The sequence below is a fragment of the Apostichopus japonicus genome, chromosome 19 (genome assembly GCF_037975245.1).
Source record: "Apostichopus japonicus isolate 1M-3 chromosome 19, ASM3797524v1, whole genome shotgun sequence".
Lineage (NCBI taxonomy): Eukaryota > Metazoa > Echinodermata > Holothuroidea > Aspidochirotida > Stichopodidae > Apostichopus > Apostichopus japonicus.
Window position 1 is genome coordinate 20780238 of NC_092579.1, and position 27788 is coordinate 20808025.

General features: G+C 37.7%; 2 protein-coding genes across 6 annotated transcripts in view; one reads left to right on the top strand and one right to left on the bottom strand.

The window, feature by feature from the left end:
* Positions 1-107: 107 nt before the first annotated feature.
* LOC139959723 (sodium-independent sulfate anion transporter-like) lies at positions 108-21053 on the bottom strand. Of its 4 annotated transcripts, none has more exons than XM_071957542.1 (16): positions 20912-21053; positions 18946-19165; positions 17255-17471; positions 16107-16272; positions 15766-15820; positions 15163-15262; positions 13640-13800; positions 12987-13059; positions 12062-12112; positions 11413-11473; positions 9444-9640; positions 8113-8318; positions 6794-6961; positions 5528-5593; positions 4731-4824; positions 108-2907 (listed from the first exon to the last, which is right to left on the bottom strand). In XM_071957542.1, exons 2-16 carry the CDS (start codon positions 19126-19128, stop codon positions 2897-2899), a joined length of 1809 nt encoding a protein of 602 aa, XP_071813643.1. In that variant the 5' UTR covers positions 19129-19165; positions 20912-21053; the 3' UTR covers positions 108-2896. The 4 variants fall into 4 exon arrangements, with proteins under 4 accessions (XP_071813643.1, XP_071813644.1, XP_071813642.1 ...); XM_071957543.1 differs by having other exon boundaries at positions 18946-19160; positions 20912-21030; XM_071957541.1 differs by lacking the exon at positions 20912-21053 and adding an exon at positions 19452-20027 and having other exon boundaries at positions 18946-19160.
* A 4895-nt stretch (positions 21054-25948) lies between these two features.
* LOC139960579 (DNA-dependent protein kinase catalytic subunit-like) overlaps positions 25949-27788 on the top strand; it is a 96231-nt gene continuing 94391 nt past the window's right edge. Inside the window, exons 1-3 of one of the 2 annotated variants that reach the window (XM_071959033.1) lie at positions 25949-25987; positions 26038-26284; positions 27509-27585. In XM_071959033.1, coding sequence (XP_071815134.1) covers positions 26137-26284; positions 27509-27585 — 225 coding nt within the window. In that variant the 5' untranslated portion in view covers positions 25949-25987; positions 26038-26136. The other variant, XM_071959032.1, reaches the window with a different exon arrangement.

Here is a 27788-nt window from a genome sequence, read left to right on the forward strand (position 1 = left end):
CCTCTCCCTAAACCTTGTACTTTTAACAGCTACCTTTTCTGATTTGATATGAAAGATATGAAATTTAAAACCAAAATAATTAACACAATTGAGACACAGAATGCTGATTATAATGTTGTTTGAATTGTGTATTAGTTTACAAGTTAGCAAAATAAAGAAGAGAATTCTCTGTAATGATCAAAATAAAATATATAGACAAAGGTAGACTTAAGTCTTACTTGACAACCTTCTATGAAGTTAAATAAAATAAAAAACAGATGGCCAATTGAAATATACATTCATTATGTAGTAAATTAAGATATAAATTTAGGAGAGGGGGTGGGGGTGTGGGGGTGGGGGTGGAGTTTAAAAGCAAACATTGTGGTAACAATATCAGCAGGGTAACATTCCTATCTAGTCTTCCAGAGGTAGATAGCATATATCAACAAGTGTCAATCCCTGTTTTATTGAATTTTAGTTTCTGCCATAAGACCATAATGGAGGAAAAGTAGGGAAGGGAAAAGGAGAGGTGAGGATGAGCAATCATGGAGAGGAATAGTTTCATATGGAAACATGTATGTGAAGTACTATGTAACACATTATAGGGGGGGGGGGGACATGTTAAAGCTATACTCAAACTGGAAAAAAATTAATGTTATATAAATCCTTAAAAAGCATTTGTTGTTTAGATTAAAGATTTAACATTATATAAATATGCTATTTGAAATATGATATAAATGAAATATACAATTTGGCATAGTTACAAAAGTCACTTCAATTTCACACCACAACACACACACAATTGTGTTTTTTTTCATGCTATATACTAAATGTGAATAGTAAGGTGTTGATTGCCCTTCATAAAACTAGCATTTCAAAAGATTTCTCTTCAACCTCTAACTTTAATGTACCAGTTCTCAATTGGTATATCACCCGTTGCACACCCCCCCCCCCCCCAACGGCTCCCCTTCATGTGTTGATGCAAATAGTTTATTTGGCAAGAAAGAAGAAAAATAAGAGTTCTCTTGGCTAGTCATCCCAGTAGGCAAGATAGCAATGTCAAATATATAATTGTTACTTTAGTCAATTTGTATCATAATTAATAATTTAATATTCAGAAAAATTGTTCTATGTCTTTAGTAGAACAATCCTTCTTTTCAACTAGGTCTAGCCTAATATGTAATTAGGTATTTGGTCTAACAATGTTATTGTCAGCAATACATTAGTACCAACTACTTGCACTTTTTACTGCACTTCTTAAAGTAATATGGAACATTACAACTGCTATCAATATAGTATATTAGGCTTCAATTAAACTGATTAGTAGCTACAAATGTTGTCTGAAATGTCAGGAATAAATTGAGATAAGCTACAGTCTTGGACTTGGACCTTAAATATGAAATATAAGTTAATAAAGTCTATTATTTGACAAATTTGCCTAAAATACACTTTCATAGCAAGACTTTAAATGATTAATTATTTTGATTAATTTCTTTGATATGTAAATTTTGTTTCTTAACTCAGTTAATTAATCAGTTATTCACATTACCAAAAAAGTGAATTTCTGAAGTTTGTGAGAATTTCAAGAGACCATCCCTGCATTGGCCAAAAAATAATGACAATAATGATTTTTATTATAATAATAATAAATGAATATTATTATGAAGAAGAACACGATTTCATGGGTTGGAATAGTCATTAATTTGTATGATCTATGACAAACATGACATAAACTTACAGAAAACTACCAAAGTTGAATTCTTAAGGGGGGAAGAAGTTTTTAATTATTTGAGAAATGCTTAACTGGCATTAAAAATAAATAAATAAACAATGCATCAACTAAAAGCAAAATTATCAACAACAACAAAAACAAGGGAAGAAAACAAAAGTACAACAAAATATATTGATGGAAGAGACATAAACATCACTGACCATATCAAACAAGGCCTTGGTATCTCTTATTATACAATTGGACAATATAAGAAAATTGTTTTGAAACTTTATGTGTTATTTTAATATATGCATAAAACGTAGGGGACCAATAAAATTTGAGGTGTTTTTGTAGAGGCTTTCCATTGTAAATTTGACAAAACTGTAATCCTCTAAGCGATGTACAATATATTGGGCCTTCACTCCTGAAGGCCAACCTGAAGGTAAAATGGCTATCCACTTCCAACCCAACCCTACCCCCCCCCCCCTCCCACCCGTACCTCTAGCTCCTATCAACAGAATTGTATTTTAGAAGAGCCAGCAAAATATAAAATACCAATAATATGTCCTTTTCATTCATTATCGCACAAAACACCCTCTGAAACTGCTTATTTATCAAAAATCATACATAAATATCAAGGACACAAACCTGCCATTACCAAACACGGCCAATGGTAACAAAACTGTTATAATGTTTAGTCCCAGCGTGTGTGTTACATCATTACGACATCCTGCAATGGCAGGCAATGTGCCCCTTTATACCATATAAATATCTTATAGATACTTCAAATATATTTTCAGCTCATCAGGAATGATTTTGAAATTTACATTCACTGTCAACAGTTGCCAATTTGCAATCATAAAATGTCTTAAATAGTACAGTATGAAAAAACAAAATATTGATTGTTCTCTCACAGTTCTCATAGTTTTGTTCAAAGCAATGTTAGATCATAATGTTCAGCTATAAACGTGATGATTTCAAGATAACAAACAAAAGTCTGAAATATTGAAAGAGCTCGTGAAATGGCAGTGGTTAGTTTTGCATCACATATTCAGAGATGAAGATATTAATTCCTTGCAAAGCTGCAAACTGGAAGAAACAAGTCACTCAGGAGAACAATCTAACAACTACCAGAGGATTTACCTTAGATTTTGGTGATCATCTCAAAAACTGTATATATGCTCTCGTCACCTTTAGAATGCTGGATTATATATCACCTATGAAAAGATGAAAAATGAATGAATGGGTTGATATTTAGTTGCTGAGTAACATCTTTCTTAAGAATAATTACATTTTTACCATCAAATGATTCTGCTATTATAATAATAATTGTTATTGTCTGCTATTTATAACCAATGAACATTTATTAGTTATAATATTAAGTAGCATACGAGTAGCATATAACAGTTTAAAGTCAATGATAAATTTCACCTCACTTGTTAAAACCTGCTGATTACAACATTCTGGACAAAAGGAAATACGTTTTTGCTTTCTTTGTTGTTGTCAGTTTTTGCTTTCTTTGTTGTTGTCAGTTTTTGCTTTCTTTGTTGTTGTCAGATTTAGTTTTGCATGTGAAAAAATCATCAAATCTTTTCTTTTTCCCAAAAGAAGAAATACATTGTATAGGTTGGCGAAAGGAGAGGGGGTAGTGTGGGGAAGGGAGAGGGGTTATAGTGGGGGGTGGATGAGGTTCTTCTGCAGTAGTTATTTTATTATCTAAGTCACATATGATGGTTAGATTTATGTATTCTTAAGATAAATTAGCTGTTGCAACAATTGCTTTGTTTTGCATTCCAATTCTTTTCTTTCTGTTGTATTTTCATGTTGGGGCAAGCTGGACATGCAATGTAATAGAGTGACAGTACATAACAACACGCAGTAAGGTAAGATGGTGAAAGGAGACACAAACCTAGCCATCATCATTGGTCTCTTTGATAGAGATAACTGAGATGCTAAGATAAAATTCCTATTCCTTTTCTGGAGATATCACAGATGAAATTTTCCTTCACAAACAAGGCTGGAGACTTGATTAAGTCTAAAGAGGAACTCATCAAGCTTCAAAGTTTAAAGGCTTTTTGCTATCTTCTTTAAAATGTTTATTTTTTGTAAATGCAGATGGGTTTTGGAAATGTCCAATCTAAATTACTGAACCTTTTGACATGGCCTAATGCCAACATTCTACCTTCAAAATATAAAAAAACAAAGAGAAAGTAATAAAGGGTTTCACACTCCCGGTGGCACTCCCAGCTCCCAGACATGACTTTTAAACTAGGGTACCTCGCAAACCAAACATGCTGTTTGGAATGTTGTTTTCACAATGGATGAGTTTGTGTTCCCTCGATGAAAAAGCATCAAAAGTCATTGCCCTTGATACTTTCTTAGGTGAAATTTGGTGTATTAAAACAGCGAAATAATTTGAAAAGTTGATGCTACATTTAACGCGACAATTAAAATATATTTGTTTCCCCCCCCCCCAACCACTCCTCTTCTCATAGCTCTCTTCCACCCTTTTTTCTCCACACCTTTCTGTCTTTGTCCTTCTCCAGTTTATTCCCTACCCCCTTCCCTTAATCCTATCTCTGTCCATCCACTGTTTATCTCCTACCTGTCCTCTTCCCCTGTTGGTTGCTTTCTGTCTTCTCTCCATCCCTTGTCTACTAATCCCCTTACATCTATCTCTTTGTGTTCACCATGCTCACTAACCTGTCTGTATTCTGAGCATGTTTTTGTCCCCTCTGTTACTTGTCATTTAGCCTTTGAAGAAGATCCTGCTAGGATCGAAACGTCAGGCCAACTTACTTTTACACAATTTAAAATAAATAATGAAATCTCTTTATTAAATGACAATGAGACTGCACTGCAGGCAGTGATTAAAATTTTAACCAAACCTCCACAACTGACTTTTTTATACCTATTTATGTAGAGAAGATTTTGAAATCCCTTGTAAAGGAATCTGTCGACACCCATTTTTCTTGGTCATCATCATCAAAATAAATAATATGGCTCCCAATAAAATGTAAACTATTTGGAATTTACTAACCCATTGCTGAAAGACTCTGGACGGCTTCATCGATGGACGGATATATCTCTAAGCCAGGGATTTGCGCACGGTGCAACATATCGTGAATATTGAGCTGTAGATGTAAACAAACAATAACACTAGAGCAGGGGGTGCATTGTGGGTCTGGTAAGGGGATGGGGAGGGATATATGATGAGGGACAAAGGTCACACTGAATCCAGCTATGGATGTCACCCATTTGCCTCAGATAATGGTAAACATTATTCTGTGATTTCCACAGATAATGTGTTAGGTAAACAATAAGCTGTACAAAAGAATGTTTCCTTTATCCCTGTTCTATTGCCAGACTTTATTACTGGAACTGGGGAGCCTAATCATAGTATAACAATATTTATTAAACCTTTTCAAGAAAGGGTTTTCTCTTACTGTATGTTTCTTTTCTGTCTACCAGACTTTCTTAGTCTATGTTAATATTTTCTGTTCAACATTTGCAGTTCATCAATGTCACCTTTCTCCCCAACCCCCCCCCCACCCCACCTCTCACCCTCTCTCTCTTCCATCTGAAAAAAACATGTGGTGTATTAAGAGTGTAACATGATAGTATATATATGCATGCATAAAATATTTTTGATTCACCTGATGATGTTTTTATTGACTATAAGTTAAAATACCATGCAACAGTATGCAGTACATATTTAAGGGGAAAAAAGTCAACTATTTAAGCAATCTCACATCACTTGAGGCCGGACATCAAAACTTGAATTTTAAGATTTTCAGCTCCGTGAACAAGTCTTTTACTGTTAATATACACACTTACCTTTACATTCACCAGCAGGAGTTTGGCTTGAGCTTTAGAAAAGTCAGCTATTGCATCTGAAAGGCTCTGAAGAAATCAAGCAAAAATGAAAAGTAAAATTACACCAAAGAATAGTCAGTATTGTAAGTATCTCAATGGGTACATTAATATTTATAAACAGGTTGAAGTATCTAACATCCAAATTTTCACAACAATTTCAGCCAATGATAGTGTAGATAAATTAATAGTAAACACCAGTAACTAACAACTCATTAATTGCACTTCCACTTCACGTTGAAAGATCTTCCTGGTGTAGGCCTACTAATTCACATGAATAGAAAGTCCTATATGACAGTACCGCTAACAATGGAGAAACTACAAGGTTTAATATGTTAAACTTTCCTGTCTGGGCATTTCTCGTTGTATGGAAAATTGTTTATCTGTGGAAATCGTAATTCTCATTGTGAAATGAAAAATATCTCTTTGTATGGAAATTCTATTTCTCTTTGTATGAAAATTCTCTATGTAAGTAAAACTCTAATGGTCTTTCTATGGAAATTGTAATTCTCATTGTGAAATGAAAAATTTCTCTTTGTATGGAAATTCTTCTCTTTGTATGAAAAATCTCTTTGTAAGGAAAACTCTGTCTTTCTATGGAAATTGTAATTCTCATTGCGAAATGAAAAATATCTCTTTGCATGGACATTCTATTTCTCTTTGTATAGAAATTTCTCTTTGTAAGGAGAAATCTATTTGTATTGAAATTGTATTTCTCTCTGTATGAAAATTTCTTTGTATGGAAACATCTCTTTGTATGGAAACTTCTCTTTGTATAGAAACATCTCTTTGAATGGAAACAACTCTTCATACAGAAACATTCTATGTATGGAAATTTCTCTTACAGCAATTCACAAAGTTTGAACATTCTTAAATCAAATTATATCTTATGATACATATAACCATATATATAACCATATATGTATCTATACATGTAACAAAAGAAAGAATGCTTTGTACTTTTCATCAATGAACCTTCCTTATGTCATACAACTGTATGATGTTTACTAGTAGCGTACAACTATAGTACAACGTTGTATGGGTAAAAGAATAAACATGGTACATGACTGCTAACATGTGTTGATAACATTTGGAAATGTTACCAGTTGTGTGGAAAATCTCTTGAAATTTCTCTTGTTAGGGAAAAAGTCCTCAGTGTATACAAAATTTCTCTCAAAACAATTCACAAAATTTGAAACTTTTTAAATCAAAATGAGTTGATTAATTTACCTCAATAAAAGTGTAATCAATTTCAATGACATGTTTGAAATCAAAGATGACATGTTGTCTAAAGCTGTCAGTCTCCCTGATTTCGTTCAACCTGTCCACCAGGTAATCCGCGGCGGGGTATCTCACAGATCGGTCAACTTGTACAATACAAGCAGAACTGCTATCAACCTGTCACAAGTAGAAAATGTCGCAACATGAGGGAATTGATAAGCTGTCTTTAGACAGATAAATAAGAAGGGGTACGCTGCAGATTCATGTGTGATATTGTGATAAGCATCTTCTACAAGCAAAAGTATGCTCAAGTTTCCAGTATCATTTTTCTTCACATCTAATGAGTCTGAACAAATTATTTAGCCACTTTGTTGCATTTATGTCAGAACATAGCAATATTAAAACCTTGAGAAAGTATGTTGCTTTTTATTCCAAAATCGACAGCTAGCCTTGACCTACCACACTGTCATAGCAAAGTAAGCTAGCCTAGCCTACTTTGCATGTAAGGATTGAAACAAAAGGCAATACTGTAGTTAAATGCTGCAGCTAGCTACTGGTGTGGTGTGCCTCGTTGGACGAAACCAAAATATTCATCAAAGTAAATCAAATATAAAATTTAGTGGATTCGGTGAGAAGTATCTCCTGTGATTATGCAAGGCAACCAGCTTATTCATGATAACATAAATTTTCTTCCATCCTATTTCAGTTTCCATGCCTTGAAAATCAGGCTATATATCAACTACATGCTAGCAGACTTTGCTGTTTGCCCGTTAAACAAAAAAATTAATAAAACAGATGAGCATTTTTCTGGCAGTATACATTAATTTTGTGTTAATTCAAGGAACATCACAGAAGGAACTTGGTTTTGGCAAATAGGTTTTGTTTACATACTAACTGTTTAAACAAGCAGCTAGGATTGTGATATTTGATGCCAACTTCTAGTAGAGAGGACAGCAGTGCCATGATCCCCCCCCCCCCCCAAGATGTTCCCACTGTTCATTGGTTCTCTGTTTTTGTTAATCAAAAGGAAAGCTATTCCTGGGCAAGAAGGGGCGGGGGTGGGAGAGACGGAATTTAAACCTCACCAAAGAAGCGCTATTTTGAGGTTCCAACCTTATAGTTATACAAAACCTCTGAGAAATTTATGGAGAAGTGCAATGTACAGTGATACAATGATAAGCATTGTGTCATGCAACCATGGACTGCAAACTGCAAGATATAGAACTATGAATGACCCGAATCACAGATACCATTCCAGGTTTGTATGACTGCATGTTAGAAGGATAACCAGGAAACCACCATAAGGTCCAATTTCGACTGTACTTTACCTGTATCAAGGGGCTACTCCTCTCTTTCGGAAGGAAGGGACTTTCCTCATCTGGGACGATGGTTGAATTCAGTGACTTTAAGGATGGCCTTGCTACAGGGTACTGTAAGATGACTAGGTCTATACATATGCCAATAATGGTGCCATACTGAACTCCCAACAATAGGGAACATATAAAAGTCACACACAATGGGACGAGATCTATTTCTAGTGATAATGAAAAGAAAATTAAAAAATTAAAAATTAAAGAATAACTGCCAAATCATGAGATGCCTAAATATAATGATAGCATGTTTCACATTGCATAGGTCAGTATAAGGTAGGCTTTAACCATTGCATTAACAAGTAATTGTTGTTGTTACAATCCAGCCATGCTATGGGGGAACTGTGATAATTTTGAGTAGCTTCATGGCTCAACTGCTTAATCCATTTTGTTGCAGTTCATTTATGTATGTATTTTAGATCCTCCTGCAAGCAGGAACTCGTGAAGAAGCCATCATTGGCTTACCAAAGCCGCAAGCTGACCGAAGTCAATCTCTTAGATTCATATTTAACGTCCATGATTATGAATTATCATTGTCAACAACTCTGTAACTGGATGACATACATTAATCTTGGAGTGACTCGAACTCGGGACCTTATGATTGAAAGGTACCGGCTTTAACCACTGAGCTAACACTCCTAATTATGGCAAGTCGTTTGTGACATCAAAGGCAGAGGATAGGATGACTGGTACAGGTCAAATGATGCATTTCTCATTTTGAAAAATAATGACAAATCTTTTCTTTTCTTCAGGAAAACTTCTCATAGCAAGTCCATCCTGCATCAAACGGGAGAGATTTATAGGAGAGGGTAGGCTAACTTCGATCTCTTTACGTTTTTACTACTTATATTAATATTAAAATTTAAATCAAATAGCCCTGTCAGACACTGAAAGTCCCAAAAAGAAAATAGAAGAGTTCTAAACCCTTTCATGAAACAATAAATGAATTAAATTTACTTCAACAAAGGATTACCAAACAGATATGAGCAACCCAACCAACCAATGAACAAAATGAATGAACAAACTAAGACAAAATACATCTATAAAACTAATTAAATGATATAAATGATGATAATGTGTAGTTCAAGACACTAAAAATGACAAAAGTATGATTTCTTTTCTCTTTCCCAGTTAATCACAAATTTATTCTAATACTGGTCAAATTTTCTAAAGAAGTAATTTATAATAAGAAAAGACATTTCAAGTAAATCATCTGTCATATGGTCCATGGAAATGGTTCCGTACCATAAACGCTAACTACAAAATGGCAGAAGCTGTTAAAGACTTACTATTTACCCTCCACAGGGTAAGAAATATCTTGCAGTTGAACATTTTAAGCACAGCGACTATAATCATGGCTGCAAGAGCAGCCTTTGGAATGTACTGGACGGCCGGAGTAAGGCAAAGAATCGCAGTGACAACTAATGCCCCTGTGATGACCCCACCAAGTGGCGTTTTCACCCCCGATTGTGAATTAATAGCAGTTCTGAAAACAGAAGAAAAAGAACAAATTTATTAAATTAAATCTGTGAAAATAAGACCCACTTTAGGACTGTATAAGACTGGATTTATTGTCCTGAGGTTACTAGATATAAAAGACTTCAAGTAAAGGGTTCTGTGTCAAAATAAGGGGATTAATATTGAGAATTCAGGACTGTTTAAGATATTGCACATTAATTTCTGACAAAACTTTGATACAAGTGACATTTAAACAGCATCTTTAACATGTACAATTAATTATGGTGAGACCATGGATATATATACCAAGATAGTGAGAACAAGGAAATATTATCCTGACATGGCGTAAACTTTCAGGAATTACTAATTAGGTTCTACATAATACAGATAATTCTCAATTTCATACCAACAATATCGATTAAGGTCTGACCAATTATGTGCTTTTCTGTATAACATGTCCTTGCACAAAATGTCATGCTGAGCCCAAAGGCTTACTACTGACCACACCCTTAACTAAGAAGAAAGGTTTTTGGGGACTGAATTCTGCCAGCCTTAAACAACCATTGACTTGAAGCAATAAGAAGCCTCTCTTTGAAGACAAAATTATTCAGCTTTAGTGCATTTAAGGTTTTACACTTTCCCCACTTGCTGAACTCAAATGACCTCTGACCTTCACAAAGAACTACTGGACACTTGTACTCGTTATAGAAACGTCATACAGTATGCATTGCCAATATGACATCTGATGAAACTGTCTATGAACTTATGATGTCATAAAATTTCCAGAGTGTAACCTCTGCTGAACCCAAATGACCTGAACCCACCACCAACAGTTGGGTTCTTGTACTCACTATAGAGAAGCCATAGCTATATATACCAGCTACTGCACTTTTCTATCTGGAAATATCTAATTAACATAGTGTGCACAACTGGTGTTTTGACACCTGTAGACCTTAAATGAGCTCTGACCTACATAAACTGAGGTACAAAGTTTCCAATTGAAAAGGTTGTCATACCATGCATATATGAACTATTTTAATGTTCTGGTTCTGGAGATATAGCACTTTGATATATTCACATGTTACCCTCTACTGACCCCAAATGACTATTGACCTCTACCACAAACAATGGGGTTCGCTGAACTAAGAACAGGAAATGCACATGCCAAATATAAAAACTTCATCCTGCAACCTTCCTTGAGATATCATGTTTACAAGATTTTCACACTTTTGCCCTCTGCTGACCTCAAATCACATTTGAACTTCACTAAAAGCACGATAGATTGTCTACTCATCAATGGCAAGGGACCTACTAAGTTTGAACTTGCTACAACTTCCACTTCTTTAGATGTAGTGTGAACAATGTTTCCGACTTTGACAACTGCTGACCTCAAATGACCTTCGACCAATACCAATAACAACCCCAAACCAGTTCTAAGGGGCACCTACATACCAAATATGAATGTACCCCAGTTATCCCTCTGAAGTTAGAGCGATTATGAGCATATGTGACATACACACACACATGCCATCACCATCGCATAGATTCCCTCTGCCTTCGGCAAGGAATCATGAAGTGGTTGCTAAAGTAATAAATAATGATACGTCGACGCATACTCGTAGTAACTACACATGACATATCTCAACTTCCCCTCTTCCCTGCCTGCCCCACTCCCACCCAGCCACCAATTGATAACTTTAAGTTTGCTGTTACATCATGATCTAGTTAACTGTCCATACAATGCCCCCCCCCCCCTTCCTCCCAACTGAACTTGTTGTTATGCTACTGAAGCGTACTTACCGCGAAAAGCTGCCAGTCACAGGGTACGAGGAGAAGAATGATCCTGCTATGTTGCACAATCCTGTAAAATGCAAAAAGGATGTTTCCTTGATGAAATGTTTATCTTTTTCTTAGCAAAATATTTATTCCCCAAATTACTGTAAATTACTGTAAACTAATTACTGCAAGAAAATATTCATTCCCCAAATCACTTTTCCCCATCACACACATTTTAATAACTCTGTTCATGAAAATTTGAAAGAGAATTTTCTACGTTGAATGAGGAAACGAAACAAAATTAAAACAAAAAAAACTTGTTCAAAATATGTTTAAATTTCAACAACAAAAATTTAACGCAATAATTTCACAGTGTAATGCAAAGTAACAACTGATCAAGGTTTAAAAGACACACTTTCCTAGATTTTCCCACTCAATGAAAATTAGTTAGGACTTAAGAAATGCACTAAATTTCAGAAATTTTCATCACCCTGAGTTTTTGTATTGTTCTTTTTTTAATTTTTCCATTTTTCACTTCCTTTTTCATTCCTTAAAAAGAAAATATATCTGTTAAGCTATAACCAACAGTATTGCCATTGGGGTTTTTAGTATAAAATAAATAACCAAAAATCGACAGAAGGATAAAATTGATATATAATCAAGAGTTGCTTACCAACAGCAATCATTTCCTGATTTGGTTCAATTTTGTATCTATTCTGACGAGCTGAAAGAAGAAAATCACCAGTGTGAACAACTAACCATTAACACTCCGAAACCACTATTAATAGCATGCTGACCATAATGGGTTCAAACCCATGAAGTTTTGATGATCCCCGCAAATGCAGCAAAAACTACATTTAGTATTCTATATGCAATTCAGTGGAGAAGGCTCCCAGTAATGAACAGTAACTGACATTCGTTAACCCCTCCCGTTGACAATCTCTCCCTCCCCCTTTTTTTCTCAATGAGAAGAGTAGTAAATTTGTAATCAAACAGTGGAACACAACAACTTGTTGCCCAGACTCTTCCCTAAAACTCTCTTCACTTCCTCCCCCGAGGTGCATTCCAGAAGGGAGCTGCCACAGTATGGTTGTGTAATCAACGTCAAGTGCAAAAAAAGGAAAATGGAGGGGGGAAGGTGACAAAGATGTAACAAGAAGAAAGACTTTTAGCAATGCTACCAAATAAGATTGTGTATTGATACTTGCAAGTTGAATAACATCGATGGAAAAACATATGGTGAGAATAAAAAGTGATGTAACTCACAAAATAATTGTAAACCATTTTATACCTTGCATATCTCAAGAAAAAAGAAAAATACAAACAGAATACAACCTCATCTTGCTTGAATGAAGAAGCTTGAATTCACTGGCCATAGCTAAGAAGCTACATGGTCTTGATATGGGGACAATGAGGTGCTATGAAAAACCATCAAGTCCAGTATCCAGTGAGGGATAGGTTGGTAAAACATGGCAAACACTACTTCAAGAATTATTACAGAGTAAAGGACAAGTCTATGTAAACCATGGCAATAATAACATGGAGTAGACTACAGTACCTTAATGGTCGCTGTACAAATACCACTGATGACAACTTACCGAACGCTTTTCCGATTGCAATCGTCTCCAGGTATGCGATCAATGGAACAACAAGCAAACCAACATTCAGCTCCTGTTAAAGAAAAACCTGTCTCCTGTTATTTTACAGAACCAAAAGGTCGTTTTGAATGTTAAAATAAAAGAAAACTACGCAAAATGAAACAAATCCACAAAAATAAATATACCATTAGTAGATTCAAATTCTAATGAAGACTTGCAGACAGAAGAACAGGATCAAGGATTGCAGAAAAGACTGGCACAAATAACTCAAATTTATAAGAAGAACACTGCCCTTAAATTGTGGGAGACCCCCCCAACCCCCACTCTTCCCACATATTCTCACTAGACAAATTCTTTGTTTGACCCTAACCACTGCGTTTACTTGGGATGGATGCCAAATAAGGTTCATCCCCCTTTATCTGAAATGAAAAATTCTTAACAATTTATAACAGACTGTTAATGTAATGAGGAAGGAAGGGGGGGAGTGGGTCTCCCTCATCTGAAATGAAAAGTTCTTAAGAATTTATAATAGACTGATAATAAAACTGTAAAGCTCATGAGAGAGGGGAGGAGGGGAGGAGGGGAGGAGGGAAGGAGGGGAGGAGGGGAGGAGTCAAAAGGAACAGCAGCGTAAGTACACAAATTAGACTTACCGTTATGACGTCAAGAAAGGTATAATCATGAAAGTCTGGAAACTGTGGAGCAAGGCTCACTTTGTGGAGAGCCCCAGTAGTTGTTATCTTCCCACTACACCCGGCACTATCTAATGACCAGGCTATAAGAGATGCGCAGCCAACCACAATAGCGTTCCTAGCTGAAAGAAAATAAACACATTGCAGTATAGTGTTAAAAGCCTCACTTATTCTAACACATCAGGTAATCCAGCTTACCCTCAGTTACCTCCGTTATCCCCAACATCTTTGTTATTTTGAAGTTCTTGTACTGCATGAGAGGTTCATTTCTTTTGCTTTCGGTGTTTCAAATTTTCTTTGATTGAGCATGTGGCATTGTTCGCAGCTTTTCTTTTTCCTGCTTCCAATTCCCATGAAAGTCTTCTGAACTGCCCCATTGGTTCTTAATACTTTCTTCAACACAAGTTTCTCGATGCACGTTTTAAACAAAGTGTCTCATACAAAAAGACAACATGGAGACTGCATCACTAGCTAAAAGGTAGGTGTATGTGCTTTTTTTTTCATTTCTACTGATCATTTGGCCCCATTAGTAAAGTGCATCCTATGGATGCTGGACAGGCTGATGGTTGGAACCTTGCCATTTACACAACTTGTATGACACCAGGCGATAAAATAGATAACAAAGAGAGACACAGCACAGGCATTACAGTTCACATGTTCGCTTCAGTTAATGGTGGCAAATATCACTGAACAACTGCTTGCCAGTTTTCATGAGATTCATGCCCTTGAAAGCAAGAAAGATACAAACCAACTCAATCTTAGTCAACCCTTTCATTATTGTACAAACCTATTCAGGATCAACTTCCAGATGGGAAAGAGGGGGGGGGGGGGTGGATGGGAAGACCTGGTGGAGAATGCTTCCAACCACACCCCCCCCCTCCACATGGAGAATTAAAAGGTATCACATACCGGTAGAGAAAGCTACTGTATGAAGAATAGCTGTTTGGATATTTAGTTAGGATTCTCAAAATATTAGAATATTCAATAAAAAGAGAAATACCATTGAAGATCTTGGCAGGCAGTAGATTCTGCCATAGCATCATGTATGTATATTCTCATTAAATTTATGAACTGGTCCATCTAAAACTGTCACTCTGGTTAGTCACCTTGTAGGATGGGTCTTTATAGTCCGTTTCAGTCAGGGAAACTCATCTTTCTCGATTCGCAGTCGGTAATGGTTGTGCAAGTGCCTACAGTAGCAGTTCACAACTTCAATTGCCCCAGTGTCAACAAATGTAACCAATCACGGAAAAATAATTTCTCATGTGACTTACACGAGAACCAGTCATAAACAAGAGAATCAGTCCATCAGTGTGTAATCATCAGTCCATTATCCGTCCTGAGGGCCATCGGAAAGTAGGTCCCTTCAGTCAAGCATCATCACCCCACTATCCGTCCTGAGGGCCATCGATAAGTAGGTCTTCAGTCGAGCAGAGTCAGTTCAAGTTCAGTTCAGTCAAAGAAACGATCAAATTTATATTTACCTGTCCCAATAAACCAAAGGAACCTTCTGAGTATTTTGAGGCGGCCTGGCGTTTCTTGCTCCTCACTTGACATCCATACAACAGAATCCATTTGTACTTTCTAAAAACAAACAAAAAATAAAACAAACCCCCAAAAAATCCAAGAGAATAGTTAAACATAAGAAAACAAAATGGTGTGCTCACAATTAACATGAAAAGAATATTTCACAACATGATTGATAAGTTTCCATTTTCCTTAACTCAACTTTTTGGAAAGAGCATAAATATATCCATTTTTTAAAGCCATCAGCACTGCCCACCTTTCTTCCAGTCCATCACCACCCCCCCTAACCCCCCCCCCCCAAAAAAAAATATAAAGAAAACTGTCAAATAATAGTCAACCATGTTCCAATAATAAAAAAATACTCTAGATTTGATACTTCTCAGTGACTTGTAGGGAATGATTTTTTTTTGAGATCAGAAGCTCTCTGAAATTACTTTAAAAGGGCTTTTAGCATTTTTTAGCTCAAATTAGATGCTATACTGATGACCTTTAAAACCATTTATGCAAAACTCAAAAGAAATCATACAGATAAAAAAATGTGTGAGTTGGATTTAAATTACCTGCAATATTAATAAAACTACCATTGATGAAAGACCAAGCAGAACATCCCAACCACTGGAAAGATAAAATAGAAGAATTACTTTTTTACCTTATTAGAGCATTTATATTATATTTTTAATATATATATGACCCTGTAATGCTGATGGCCAAAACATAGTAGAATTATTCCAATGGTCAGGAATGGCCAGCTTTAATGAAAAAAGTTGAACATAACAAAGATCTAACTTAAAAGTCCTGAGTCTGCAAAAACATACTCTGTGTAACTTAACTGGTATTCAAAGTATGAATTTTAAAGTACAACCTGTACAAAATTAAAAAGCCAACGAAAAAAAAATCTTACTTTGTATGTCTGATGTTTTTGATAATACCCTCTGCAGTTTCAAGAAATGTTTCGGAACTGAAAGAAATACCCAGCAAGTGCTTGACCTGTCCCATCGCGATTGAAAGTGCCGATGCGGACGTAAAACCAGATATGACTGGCGCTGAGATAAACCCGATCAGAGAACCTGTCCACGGAGGAATAAAAGATCAGGTGGTCAAGTCACATGGATATATCGTCATTAGTATTACCACCAGGTTTTTAAAGGCATTGAAGACTCGCCCCAAACCAAGTGCGGCCATCTAAAAAAGTTTACTTTCTGTTGCTTGCAAGTGACATTTTGTTTGTGTCGCTACAAAATGCAGACAGTAACGAAACGTGATACCTTGTTATATTTAGCTGGACCTGAGATGTCCATCGCTGTATCGTTTGTACACTGTGCTGTGGGTATTGACTGCAGCTGTATGTACTGACTGTAAACAAGTGTCTAATTACCGACGGTAGCAAATGGTGTGTGTGTATTTTCTGGGATCGATGGTGGTGTCTAACACTTCTGTGACACCTCATTCGAAACTAGGTCAGATTACTGGCATTAGACGTTTCTTTTTGCGTGAGACTTCACACCCTTTAAGGATGCTAAAAGTTTTTCATTTACACTCTAGCATTCTTTGGTGGCAGTAGTATTTAATGACCTTTCTCATTTATGTTCAATTCAACTATTACATACTAATTATAAGTTCTTACAAGAAATGAAATGTTCACATATGGACTACAAGTTGATATAGTGTCTATGTCGGGAAATAATTATAAACTAAATCAATATGCCCGGAAAACTCTCTCTCTCTCTGTCATGGCATACACTGACAATGGAGAAACACCAAAGATGACTTTTAACCTATCCTATCAAGATAGAATTGGCTAAACTAAAAAAAAAACTGTTGGAGATTTAATCTTTCATGATAATTGCAAGTGATCAGTATTATGGGGTTAAAAGGAAGGGAAAAACAAAACGAAAATAAAGCCTAGGGGTGTTTGGGTTTTGATCAATTGCACTCAAATTTTCAATGTTATATTGCGGGGCTTTGGTTTACATCAAACTTGTATGGCATGCAAACAACTGCTCTAAGTAACATGCTTCCATGACAATACGACAACAGCATATACTTTACCTAAATGAAAAACTCCCATTATAAATTGGATAATGCCACACAAGAAAGCAAGGATAATGGCAAGTTGAGCATCATTTATAGTTGGGTCGTGCTTATCGGGATATCCGTATGTCGCTACCAGGAGAGATAAGATTGCTGTCGGTCCCACCGTTATGTCCTTTGATGTTCCGAAGAGACAGTAAACAAAGCAACCCATGAACGCAGAGTATAAACCATACTGTACATGAAAAAACAAAACAAAAAATTAGTTATTTTGAAAAATACCTGTCAATTGTAGCATACGTTTACCATGAAATACATAAATACACAATGCATACAATTTAAGAATATTACGGCTCACTTTGGAATCTATGTTTCCATTTGTGTTTAACAATGGCTGAGGAATAAAGCTAGAAGATTCGTAGTATATAGCTGACATGCCATTGACACAGTATTGCAGCAACAATCACTGCAGCCATCTAAAATAGACTACGTTTTTGTACCTATGTAATGAAAGTGCTGTAGGCCACTGAAATATATACTGATATACTTTGGCAAATAAGCGACTTTTATTGAAGTATGAAACATTTATCCAGGCTCTAATGAAACAAATTACTGTTACTGTATATTGTACTCAAGTATTTGCATAACGGGACCAGTGGCGGAACCAACCCTGAAATTGATCCCTCCACCACTCCAGCCCCCCTCCCCCTCCCCTCCTCCACAATCACTTCTGGTTAAACAAAACTGGAGCACATGCACTTTAAGTCATACAAAATATTATTAATATTACTTTCTACAATTTTCTTTTGTTAATCAGTTATTGTATTAATATCCCGGATGTATTGTTTGTACATAATAGCCTACTTAATACAAGTAGAGTATAAAAGTAAAGTATATGTTAAACATCCTCATAACGAAATGCACAATACTGAGTTTGTAAATCCATACAGTCATAAGCCACTAACACACGAATGATATTTCAACTCAAAGAAAGCAAGCAAACATTTAAAGCAAGAATGTTTGATAACTGTTCCAATTTTATTTGTCGGGCTGTGCTACACACACATTCTTTCAACAGTTTGGAAGAAAAATTATTCAATGGGGGTACAAAAAACAGCTCCTCTGAGCCCAGGATGCCCTCATGCATGGGTCCAGGGAATGAAGGAGGGGGGGGTGGGTGTACTGCACTTTCCTTTTCAACCTCAAAGAAACTCAAGAACATTTATTCACATAACCCTGCATTTAGACCAAATGGTTCACCCAATATAAGGTCTAAGTATGCCTTAGTATGCACATTTGAAGTTTTGAACCCCTTCCCTCCCCCAATATGGTGCTTCAACATCCCAGGGCTACATTCTCTCCTTCATAAACTCCTTGATCCATGGATAAAGGTTCATGCCCCTACCTAAAGCAGTCTGGGTATTTAGAATGTGGCACTCCCTTTTGAAATTCTGTTCATGCCACTGCACAGGAGAGGATGTACCCCACTGTCCCCTAAATTTGCCTGACATGTACACTTTATACAGGTCCTTTATTGCCATTCCAAATGTTTGCCCACCAAACTGTTTGCTTGCCCTCTACCTGCCCCCCCCCCCCCCAACTCTGAATTCTGGTGCCACCACTGGCCATGGTTGGGATACTATGTGTTGTGAATGCAACCAGCTGAGTTAAGATATACTGATACTCTTTGTAATCTCACACAATCTTACCTGTATATGAAGTTTTGCTATGGATGCATATGCTAAACTCTGTGGGATAACGGTTAAGGCCACTGTTAATCCAGCGATGACATCACGGGGAATGTAACTGCAGCAGTATTGTGGCAACCAAATACTGATTGGAAACCTTTTCTTCCACGCCCTTTTCGAGCAGTAACCACGGATTCCTTCCATGATCAGCAGACGACTGAGCAGACTCCCTCGCTCTGAACTTGAAAATAAATTAAAGAGTGCCTTTACTGAGAAGATGAAAACAAGGAATGTGTTTCTTGCAGTTCATAGGCATTATGTCATATCACTACATACACAAAACCAATGTAAATGCCATAATATGATTTACATATTGAGCAAAGTTCTCAGCCCAGTCACGTCTTGATTTCTAAAAGGGGCATCGGCCTATTTGCAACGTTACATAACAAGCTGCACATCAATAGCAGGGTTAGTTGCTGTCTATCGAGTACAGACACAGAATAACTATATAAGGATGGCAACCTTACCTTTTCTATGTTGGAATACAAGCATGTGTGTCTGACTACCCCCTGTGGGGAGGGGGAGGGAGAGAGGAGTGTTACGCTTGGTGCAAGCTGTCGTGCACTACAGATGTACCAAAACAGTATTTATTGACATGCACGCAAAGACTTTAACATTCACTGGAAATGGTACATCTGTAATTATTGTATTACGCTAGAATTTCAATGTGGCCAGCATGATCGATTTGGTGCCCACTCTTGCTGTCTAGCCTAATTATTAATTGTTAGTTTTGTCATGCCCTTACTAGTAGGAATTTGTTTTTGTGTTTTCCTGTTGCAGGACTTTTTGGCATTATTTTGTTGGGTTCCTACACATGTATACATTTATTCTTCCAGATTTGCTGAGAAAAAGCATGCATACATTTACCACAAACATTTAATCTTCATCGTCACTTGCTTACAAGGTACAACAAGGACTTTGTCCTGTTGCATCTTAGGCTTCTTAATTAGAAATTCCTTAATTAGCAAGAGCAGACTGTCATCTCAGTCCCAACAAAGTTTGTTATCACCATTACTCAAGTTGAATTCTACTCTCCTATCCTAGCAATTGGACATAGCCTATGCATTATTAATAAGAGCTTGAATACAACAATAACTTGATACAACTTGATACAATAACTTGAATACAACAATAACTTGAATAACAACAATAACTAGTTATACTAAAAGTAATCAGTACTAGCCATATAAAAGCCATGTACTATCGTCACTATCATCACTGCCAATTATGTGCCAAAGGATGAACGCAGTCTTGTGATAATCTAATCCTGATCGATGAAAACATCCATTGGATCTTACAACTCGAGTTGTTTTTTTGTTCAGTTAAAAGCTGCATTTCAATTTCTTGGAACCTTAAAAACACCATTAAAGGTGAAGCATGCTTCCATAGATAGGCACTGTTACATGTTGTTACGTCCCCAGTACAGATCAAGCAGTAACAAACTGTTTCGTGGATCCAATTGTCTTTTTTAATAGAAACATGATAAAGATTTTGTTTTGTTTTCCAATCCTCACATACATAGCCTACCCTTAGAAGTTAGACGTGGCCCACAATTCTGTGTATGTTTACTTTTTTATTTATTTCAAGAATTTCCTACAATCTGGAAAATTGTGCTCTTCATTGCCTAACATTAAGACCCACGTTAAGTAGCAGTGTAGGTTGACACTTTGTGTGAGCTGTTGACCTTCAATTTTGCTTCAAGCGACAGTTTATGAGCAGACTATATTTGTGCACTGCAGCCGCTAACACTAGGCCCAACTTCCTTAGCCAAACTCTGCGACGATAGACTGCTAGCCTAACTACCCAGTAAAATAGGAATGGATCGAGTAGCACATTGATAGGCCTAATTATGTTTCATGTTAAATCAACATGTCAAGTTCTCTGAAATAACGGAATAGGCCGTTCTATTATTATACCAAACACTCACGTAATTTTAGTCTACTTCGAAAACAACAGGAAGTTTGTAAACGACAATGTACAACATACAAAACATCGATGGATGGTCATGTGAAATAAAGCTCCGCCTATTTCCTACGTTAGTCTTACAAGTCACCAATGGTGTGCTTCGGATTTGGGGGCGCGGAATCTTGACACGCAACAGTAAAATTAGTGGTAACCGATGATCTGTACACTAACAGATCAGTGGTACATGGTGGTAATACCATAGTTATCGGCCTTTTAAGATCATGTGTAGTAGCCTATATATGTTCCCTTTCGAGGGGGAATGGTGATGCACACCCGATGATGATCACACAGTCAAAGTCCCGATATGCAAGGGGACTGGGGTTGAGACCGGATCAGTCGTTCGGTAGTTTGGTTTTCGTGCCCAAGTTCTTTCCTGGGCGACTTTTAGTTATCGTCTCAACCTGCAATCAGTAAACTATTATAGGGGCGGGGCCCATGAAAATTAAGAGACCCGTGGAAATTTAGGATTTTGGATCCACGAGGGCAGAGAGCTCTACAACTGAAGGAACATAAGCAGTGGCGTAGCTACGGGGGACGTGGGGGCAGCCCCCATGAAAGCTTGTCGCCCCCCAGTCGCCCCCCCCCCCACTGGGATTTCGGGTGTCGAAAAAAAATTACATGTGCGCAAATATATTACTGGTCTGAGTGGTCTCGAATCTCCATGATGACCACTCTGAACGACCCTTCGACCGCGGACCGGCAGTAGGATAGTCGCTGAAAAAAACCTGACGTGACATATAGCGCATAGGCCAAGAAGACCTCTACAGTACAGTAGTCGCACTGTACTGAAAACACATGTTAATGACCGTCGGATTATATAATTCCTGCTCTAATATACAGGCGCGTAGCCATGGGGGCGAAGGGGGAGACCGCTCCTCGTTTGTATGATATCGCTAGTAATTTCAAAATAGAAAATGCTTAGATGCAACTTGTTATGCCTGGGAAGTGCCATTTCCAGCGATCTGGGATACATTTTCGGCCAAAATTTTTGGGTGCGCTTCACGCCAACCATGGTGGCGCTAAGCTTAGATAGTTTCCAATGCCGAATCTACGGCTCTGATAATTTGCCTACAGGTTCGCCCCTCCCTTCGAAAATCCCTCTCTATACGCGCCTGAATAAATAAAAACACCCAACCAGGATCATGTAACCAGCAGGGCCGTCTTAAGAGATCACCGGGCCCTCGCGTCATTGCCTCGATACTCTGTTACATTTTCAATCTGGTTTTCACTTTTGGGACGTGCCCTGATGCTCTTAAAACCGCTAAAAAAAAAAAAAATTTGCAAGACAATAGTACCGCTGAGAACTACCGGCCAATCAGTCTATCACCCTAATAATACATTACATCTCACGCCAATTACAAACAATCATTTGCCGTGTTATTAGCCTTCTATATTAGTTATTATTTTGGGGGAAGTCGTTACAGTAATGATAATATAAGTTTAACCATTTTAAAACACATTGCAATTTAGTTTTCTTTCAGCATATTGCCCAAATTTTCAAAAAGATATTTGGTTGGGGGCTGCATGCCCCCCCCCCCGCCTCCTACGCCTATGAGTCTATCACCCTAATAATATTTCAGACGCAATCTTTGATGTCAGTTTTACATATAGTTCAGTCATTTCAGTATGTTATTTGCCTGAAAGCCCAGTCAATCTTTCCTTATTTTCCACGCGCAATTTGCAGATTTGTCGAAAAATGTCAATGCCGGTGTCAAACTCTCAAAAGATATGTTATAGTATTTCAAAGTAACTTACCAGACTGTTTTTTTTTCTATATCAATAAACTATTTGATGACCAGGGGCGTATCCAGGATTTTATAACCCGGGGGGCGCGAATTACTTTCTAAGCGGAGCGCCACCATCGGTTGGCGCGCAGCGTACAAGAAAATTTCTGGTTTTGATACCCCCCAGATCACCGGAAATGAAACTTTTCGGGTTTGAAAATGACCAACCAGATGTATACTTTTGCCTGAGAACCAAGTATTTCCCAATAGTTTTTTTCCCCATCCATAACCTTTTTGAAGATTGTCACCAGTCACACATCATATTCGACCTCATCGCATCTCCTGTGGATCATTGCTTTTTGTAGGTGATTCTACGTCGCGGCCCACAATACCCGACAGCCCCACTTTTGAAGGTTTTAAGCCCATTTTTTGTTCAGAATTTCAAAATTCACATTTCTCACTTCAAAACGTACCCATAATGTTGCAAAAAATTTCATCTATGGACAACCAATATAGAAAAACCTCCTTGAACCCCTAACAAACCGGTCAAAATTGCACGAGTAGAGGGAAGTATGATGAAGAAAGTTGGTCAGGAAATTTTCGAAAATTCAGACACAGTTAATTTATTGGTGTAGAAATATTGAAACCTCCTATAACGGCTATTATAAAACTTCGTTGAAGGAAATGAAAAAAATAGCAGATATTTCCGAAACCGAACACTACACACATAGGTGAAGGAGGCGGGGGGGGGGGGGCCTAACGAAATATTTCTTTCTGAAAATTCGGGCAATATGCTGAGAATTTTTCGGGCACCTATACTGAAAGAAAAATACATTGCAATGATGTAGCTAAAGGAAATGAATAGTTTAAAAATTATCTCCTTGGTAATTAAAATAAAGTTCTAAACTTGGCCGACTAATTCACCATTACTAATGTAAAAGAGAGTTTTGGCATAATTGGACCATGCTTTTTCTCCATCTACATAGGACAATTCGTTGTTTATATGAGCATCCCGCGGTATACTGCGCAACTTTCAGTGACCGTACGGTACATGATAGCATGCGATGTAATAAGCGATGCTTGCTTATATGATATTGACATTAACATGTTGAACGCGCGCGGAGCGCGCGAAAATGTTGGTAATATTTTCGGGCAAGTCGTTACAGCTCCCCAAATCAAATTGGGCTCCTTCGCCTTTGACTACACACATAGACAGTTTTGAGGCTGTTCATCCTGGAACGCCATTTTCATGCTCACTGATATGATGTGATATCTGCTGTTTGCTTTACAAATTCGAACAGGCGCGTAGAGAATAATTTGCCAAGGGAGGGGCGAAGCCTGTAGGCAAACTATCTAAGCGTAGCGCCACCACGGGTTGGCGCGAAGAGTACAAGAAAATTTTGGCCGAAAATGCCTCTCAGACCGCTGGAAATGACACTTCCCATGCCTTGTAAATTGCATCTAAGCATTTTCTATTTCGAATTTACTAGCGATATCATAAAAAAAATATGCTCGGGGGGGGGGCGGCGGTCGCCCCATTCCCGAAATGCGTCATGTTCCCCGACGACTCGGTCGAGTTCGAGACCAGCCACAGTTGGTTTCATAGCACAATTGTTTAAGGCGTCCATACACACACACGCGTTATGATAGACCATGTATAGTATATATATATATGGATATATTAGTGAGAGAGGAAAAATGGAAACGTCAAAAATGGAGTTGTCGGTGTAAGGGGTAGGGTGAGGCGCACGCCCCTTCCGAAATCCTCGATCCGTCACTGGCTACCCGGCCATGTGAATATAATAGGGTTCAGCGCTGTAATGATGTCACTGTTCCTCTCTCTCTTCCCGGTGTCTTGGCGTTTATCTTCTACTCCCTCCTTTTCTCCTTTTTCTCTCCTTCTTATTTTTCTTTTCCCTTCCTTCCTCTCCTCCTCCTCTTTTTTCCCCTCTTTTTCATTTCTTCCCCTCTTTTTTCTTCTCTTTTTTTTCTCTCCTCTTTTTCTTACCCGGGGGCGCGCGCACCCAACGCCCCCCCCTGGATACGCACCTGATGACCATATCAAGAAATGGGATCTAAAAATAAAGGATGTTGAGAAAACTTTACAGCAGCTTACATGGCCTGGGAAGTGTTATTTCCAACCAGGCGCGTAGCCAAGGGGAGGGGCTGCGAAGAAGGTTGAATCTGGGATACACAGGGGTCGGGCGGAGCAGAAACTTGAGGAGCAGATGAAGACATGTAAAGGGCAACCAAATTAGGTTAGATGGAAGGAAAGATTGATGAGAGGAAAGCTGTTGAGATATGGGGGGTAGGAAGCTTCAAAAAATGGGGGGGGGTACAACATCAGAGGGGCACTTTCTCATTCCACAACCACCACTCGTTATGCTATCAGTAAACCGATACACACAGGTATATCATAGTATTATATGTGCTATCAATATTATTTATTGAGATTTTTTATTGTAAATCGTGCTACAGAAAGATATGGGATGCCATTTTAAAAATAGCATGTACAGACCAAAAATAAATAATTAAAATAAAATATTAAACTTAACTATTAAGGCTTAAGATATCCAAACGACAGTTCTTCATCAAAGGGGCACATTTTATTTGCCAGTAGGGCACATTTGCTACCTTGTAAAAAAGTGGTGGGGCACGTTCCCCCAGTGCCTCCCCCACGGCTCCTACCCTATGCAGTGTCGGAGCTAGGGGTATTGGTCAGGGGGGCAAGAATGATCTGTACAGGGCGCTTTCGACACTATCTCAGAGCCGTATATCTAAATATACGGCTCTGCACTATCTATAAGCGGAGCGCCACCACAGGTTGGCGCGGAGCGTACAGAAATTTTTTAATTAAAGATACTCCCTACATCGCCGGAAATGACCCTTTCCGGGCTTTGCTAATTTGCAGATAAATGAAGAATAAATAGGTGTCATCGCCATTTTGTCAGAAAATTACACCAACAAATTGTGACAAATGTCAATAGGTATTTGAGAGCGCAATAAAAAAGTCAATAACCGCGAATAGTAAAAAGTGGTAAAAAGCTGCAGCTTTTTATATGCTCTATCATTTTCTCAATAAAACATTTCTAGCAGATGTTGTTGCACTACACTCATTGAGAGAGCATACTATAAGAACGTTCTTATATTATGCTCTATGAATTCACTATATCATGATATCTATAGGCATCATAAAAATAGAGGATACAATTTTTGATCACCTGATATGATGACGTTTGTGACCGGGCTCTCGCGCGAATCATATTGCTCAAACTAAACGTTGTAATATGCGCGGCGTGCAACAAGTTCAGGCAGGTTACTGAAATACTGCAACACTACAACTAACACCACAACAAGTAAAACTAGCAAAGCTGTGAAATAAATGAGCTTGAGTATTTTCTACAGGGTATCGTCTGCCGAAATGTTGTGTGAATGATAAAGATCGCACTGTCTCGATCTTGACATGGCTGTGCCTCAGATTTCCGCAAAACTAAGTGATCTTTACGAATTGCTGAAATCGTCCAGAGACACTCAAGCTGCAGAAGAGGCAAAGAATGTCATAGTTGACCTCGGTCATGTACTTTTGAGACCCCTCTCAGACACTGAGCAAGGTGAATCTCTAAAGCATTCTATCCTAATGTTATACAATGTTGTGCAAAGACATGCACAAGCTTACTGATCAGGTTGCCTTAGATTGCACAGTTCTTACTTACACTAGCCTACTTGCAGTAATGCAGCCTGAAGCTAGGCTAAGCTTAACTTTACACACTTGGGCTGCCAACAACAGGTGCTCCCAACGTTTGCCCAGCAGGCCTAGATAAAAGACAAATTCAAACAAAATCTACACATAGTCATTGGTGTAACCTGTCAATGTTTAGTTACAAGATTCACCAAAGTAGTGCCTGTCAAATAAGCCGGAACAAATGTTTATTATTAATGTAAGGAGCATAGACATTTACTTCCCTATAGGCTATAGGCCTACTATTAAAACTGGCCTGGCAGTGCATGATTATCTTGTCAACAAACATTGAGGATGAAGTTTGAGATCGGTGGGATAACATCTCCAAAAATACGAAACGAGAAAAGAAAATCATCGCTCTTTGAATCTATTAGCGCTGAAACATATTTCTGATAACACTTATGATAGGAAATGCTCATGATGTGGCATTTTTTATGTAAGAAAGGTTAATAAATGCTAAAATCCCAGCTCAAAGTTTGCACTCTTGGGTTAGCTTAACGAAGCTTCGACCCCGACAGTGTCAAGACTTTTCTTAGATATATTTTACAATGACTGAGGCAATATGTGTGTTTTGTGCTCCCAACATATGTTACACAGTATGTGTATTAAAATATAGGCCAGAAGCTCAGGGTTGGGAAAGAAAAAACATACAAATGTGGTTTGACGTGAAGATGAAAGGGAGATGGGGGGGGGGGTGGCCAGAGGAAGTAGAGGGGAGGGTACTTACAAATATAAATATCAAGGTTTGTTTCCATGATCATTGCCTTGTCATTGTGTTTGTTTCACGATATGTTTGATGCTGGATTGTAAAAACACAATGTAAGGGAAGCCTGCCCAGGGGTTCATTGTGCATGTGGGGAGGGGTGTATTAAAGGGTTTGGTAGAGGATGAACCAGGAGAAAGCAAAGGGCACCAAATGCTTCAGGCATTAGGATCTTGTTGATATGTTACTGTTAAGTAAAATTATGTGGTTTTATTCCTGGCTATAGATATATTATAAAGGTTCATTTAATGTCAGCCGTGACAGTTTGTGGGGTCTTTAACAGATATTGAAGTCATTCGTATCATATCTTATAACTATTACCTCTCCTTGCAGCTTTTGCCACCTCAGAGGTTTTCCACAAGGAGAGGGGTCTACTTAGCCTGCTCAAGAGCATAGCAGCGAAAGAAGAGGTACAAAGCTAAATAAACTTGTTTCTTTCTGAGGACATGGATGTAAAAAGATCTACGTAATAGATGTTCTAATGTCTTGTTTACATGAAAGGAAGGTCTTCTTACTGGAGAATTACCTAAAGTTTACAATTAATAATTTACCACTTACTATTTTATGATCACAATCAAGGACATCAAATATCATGTTGGGCATATTTTAGTCG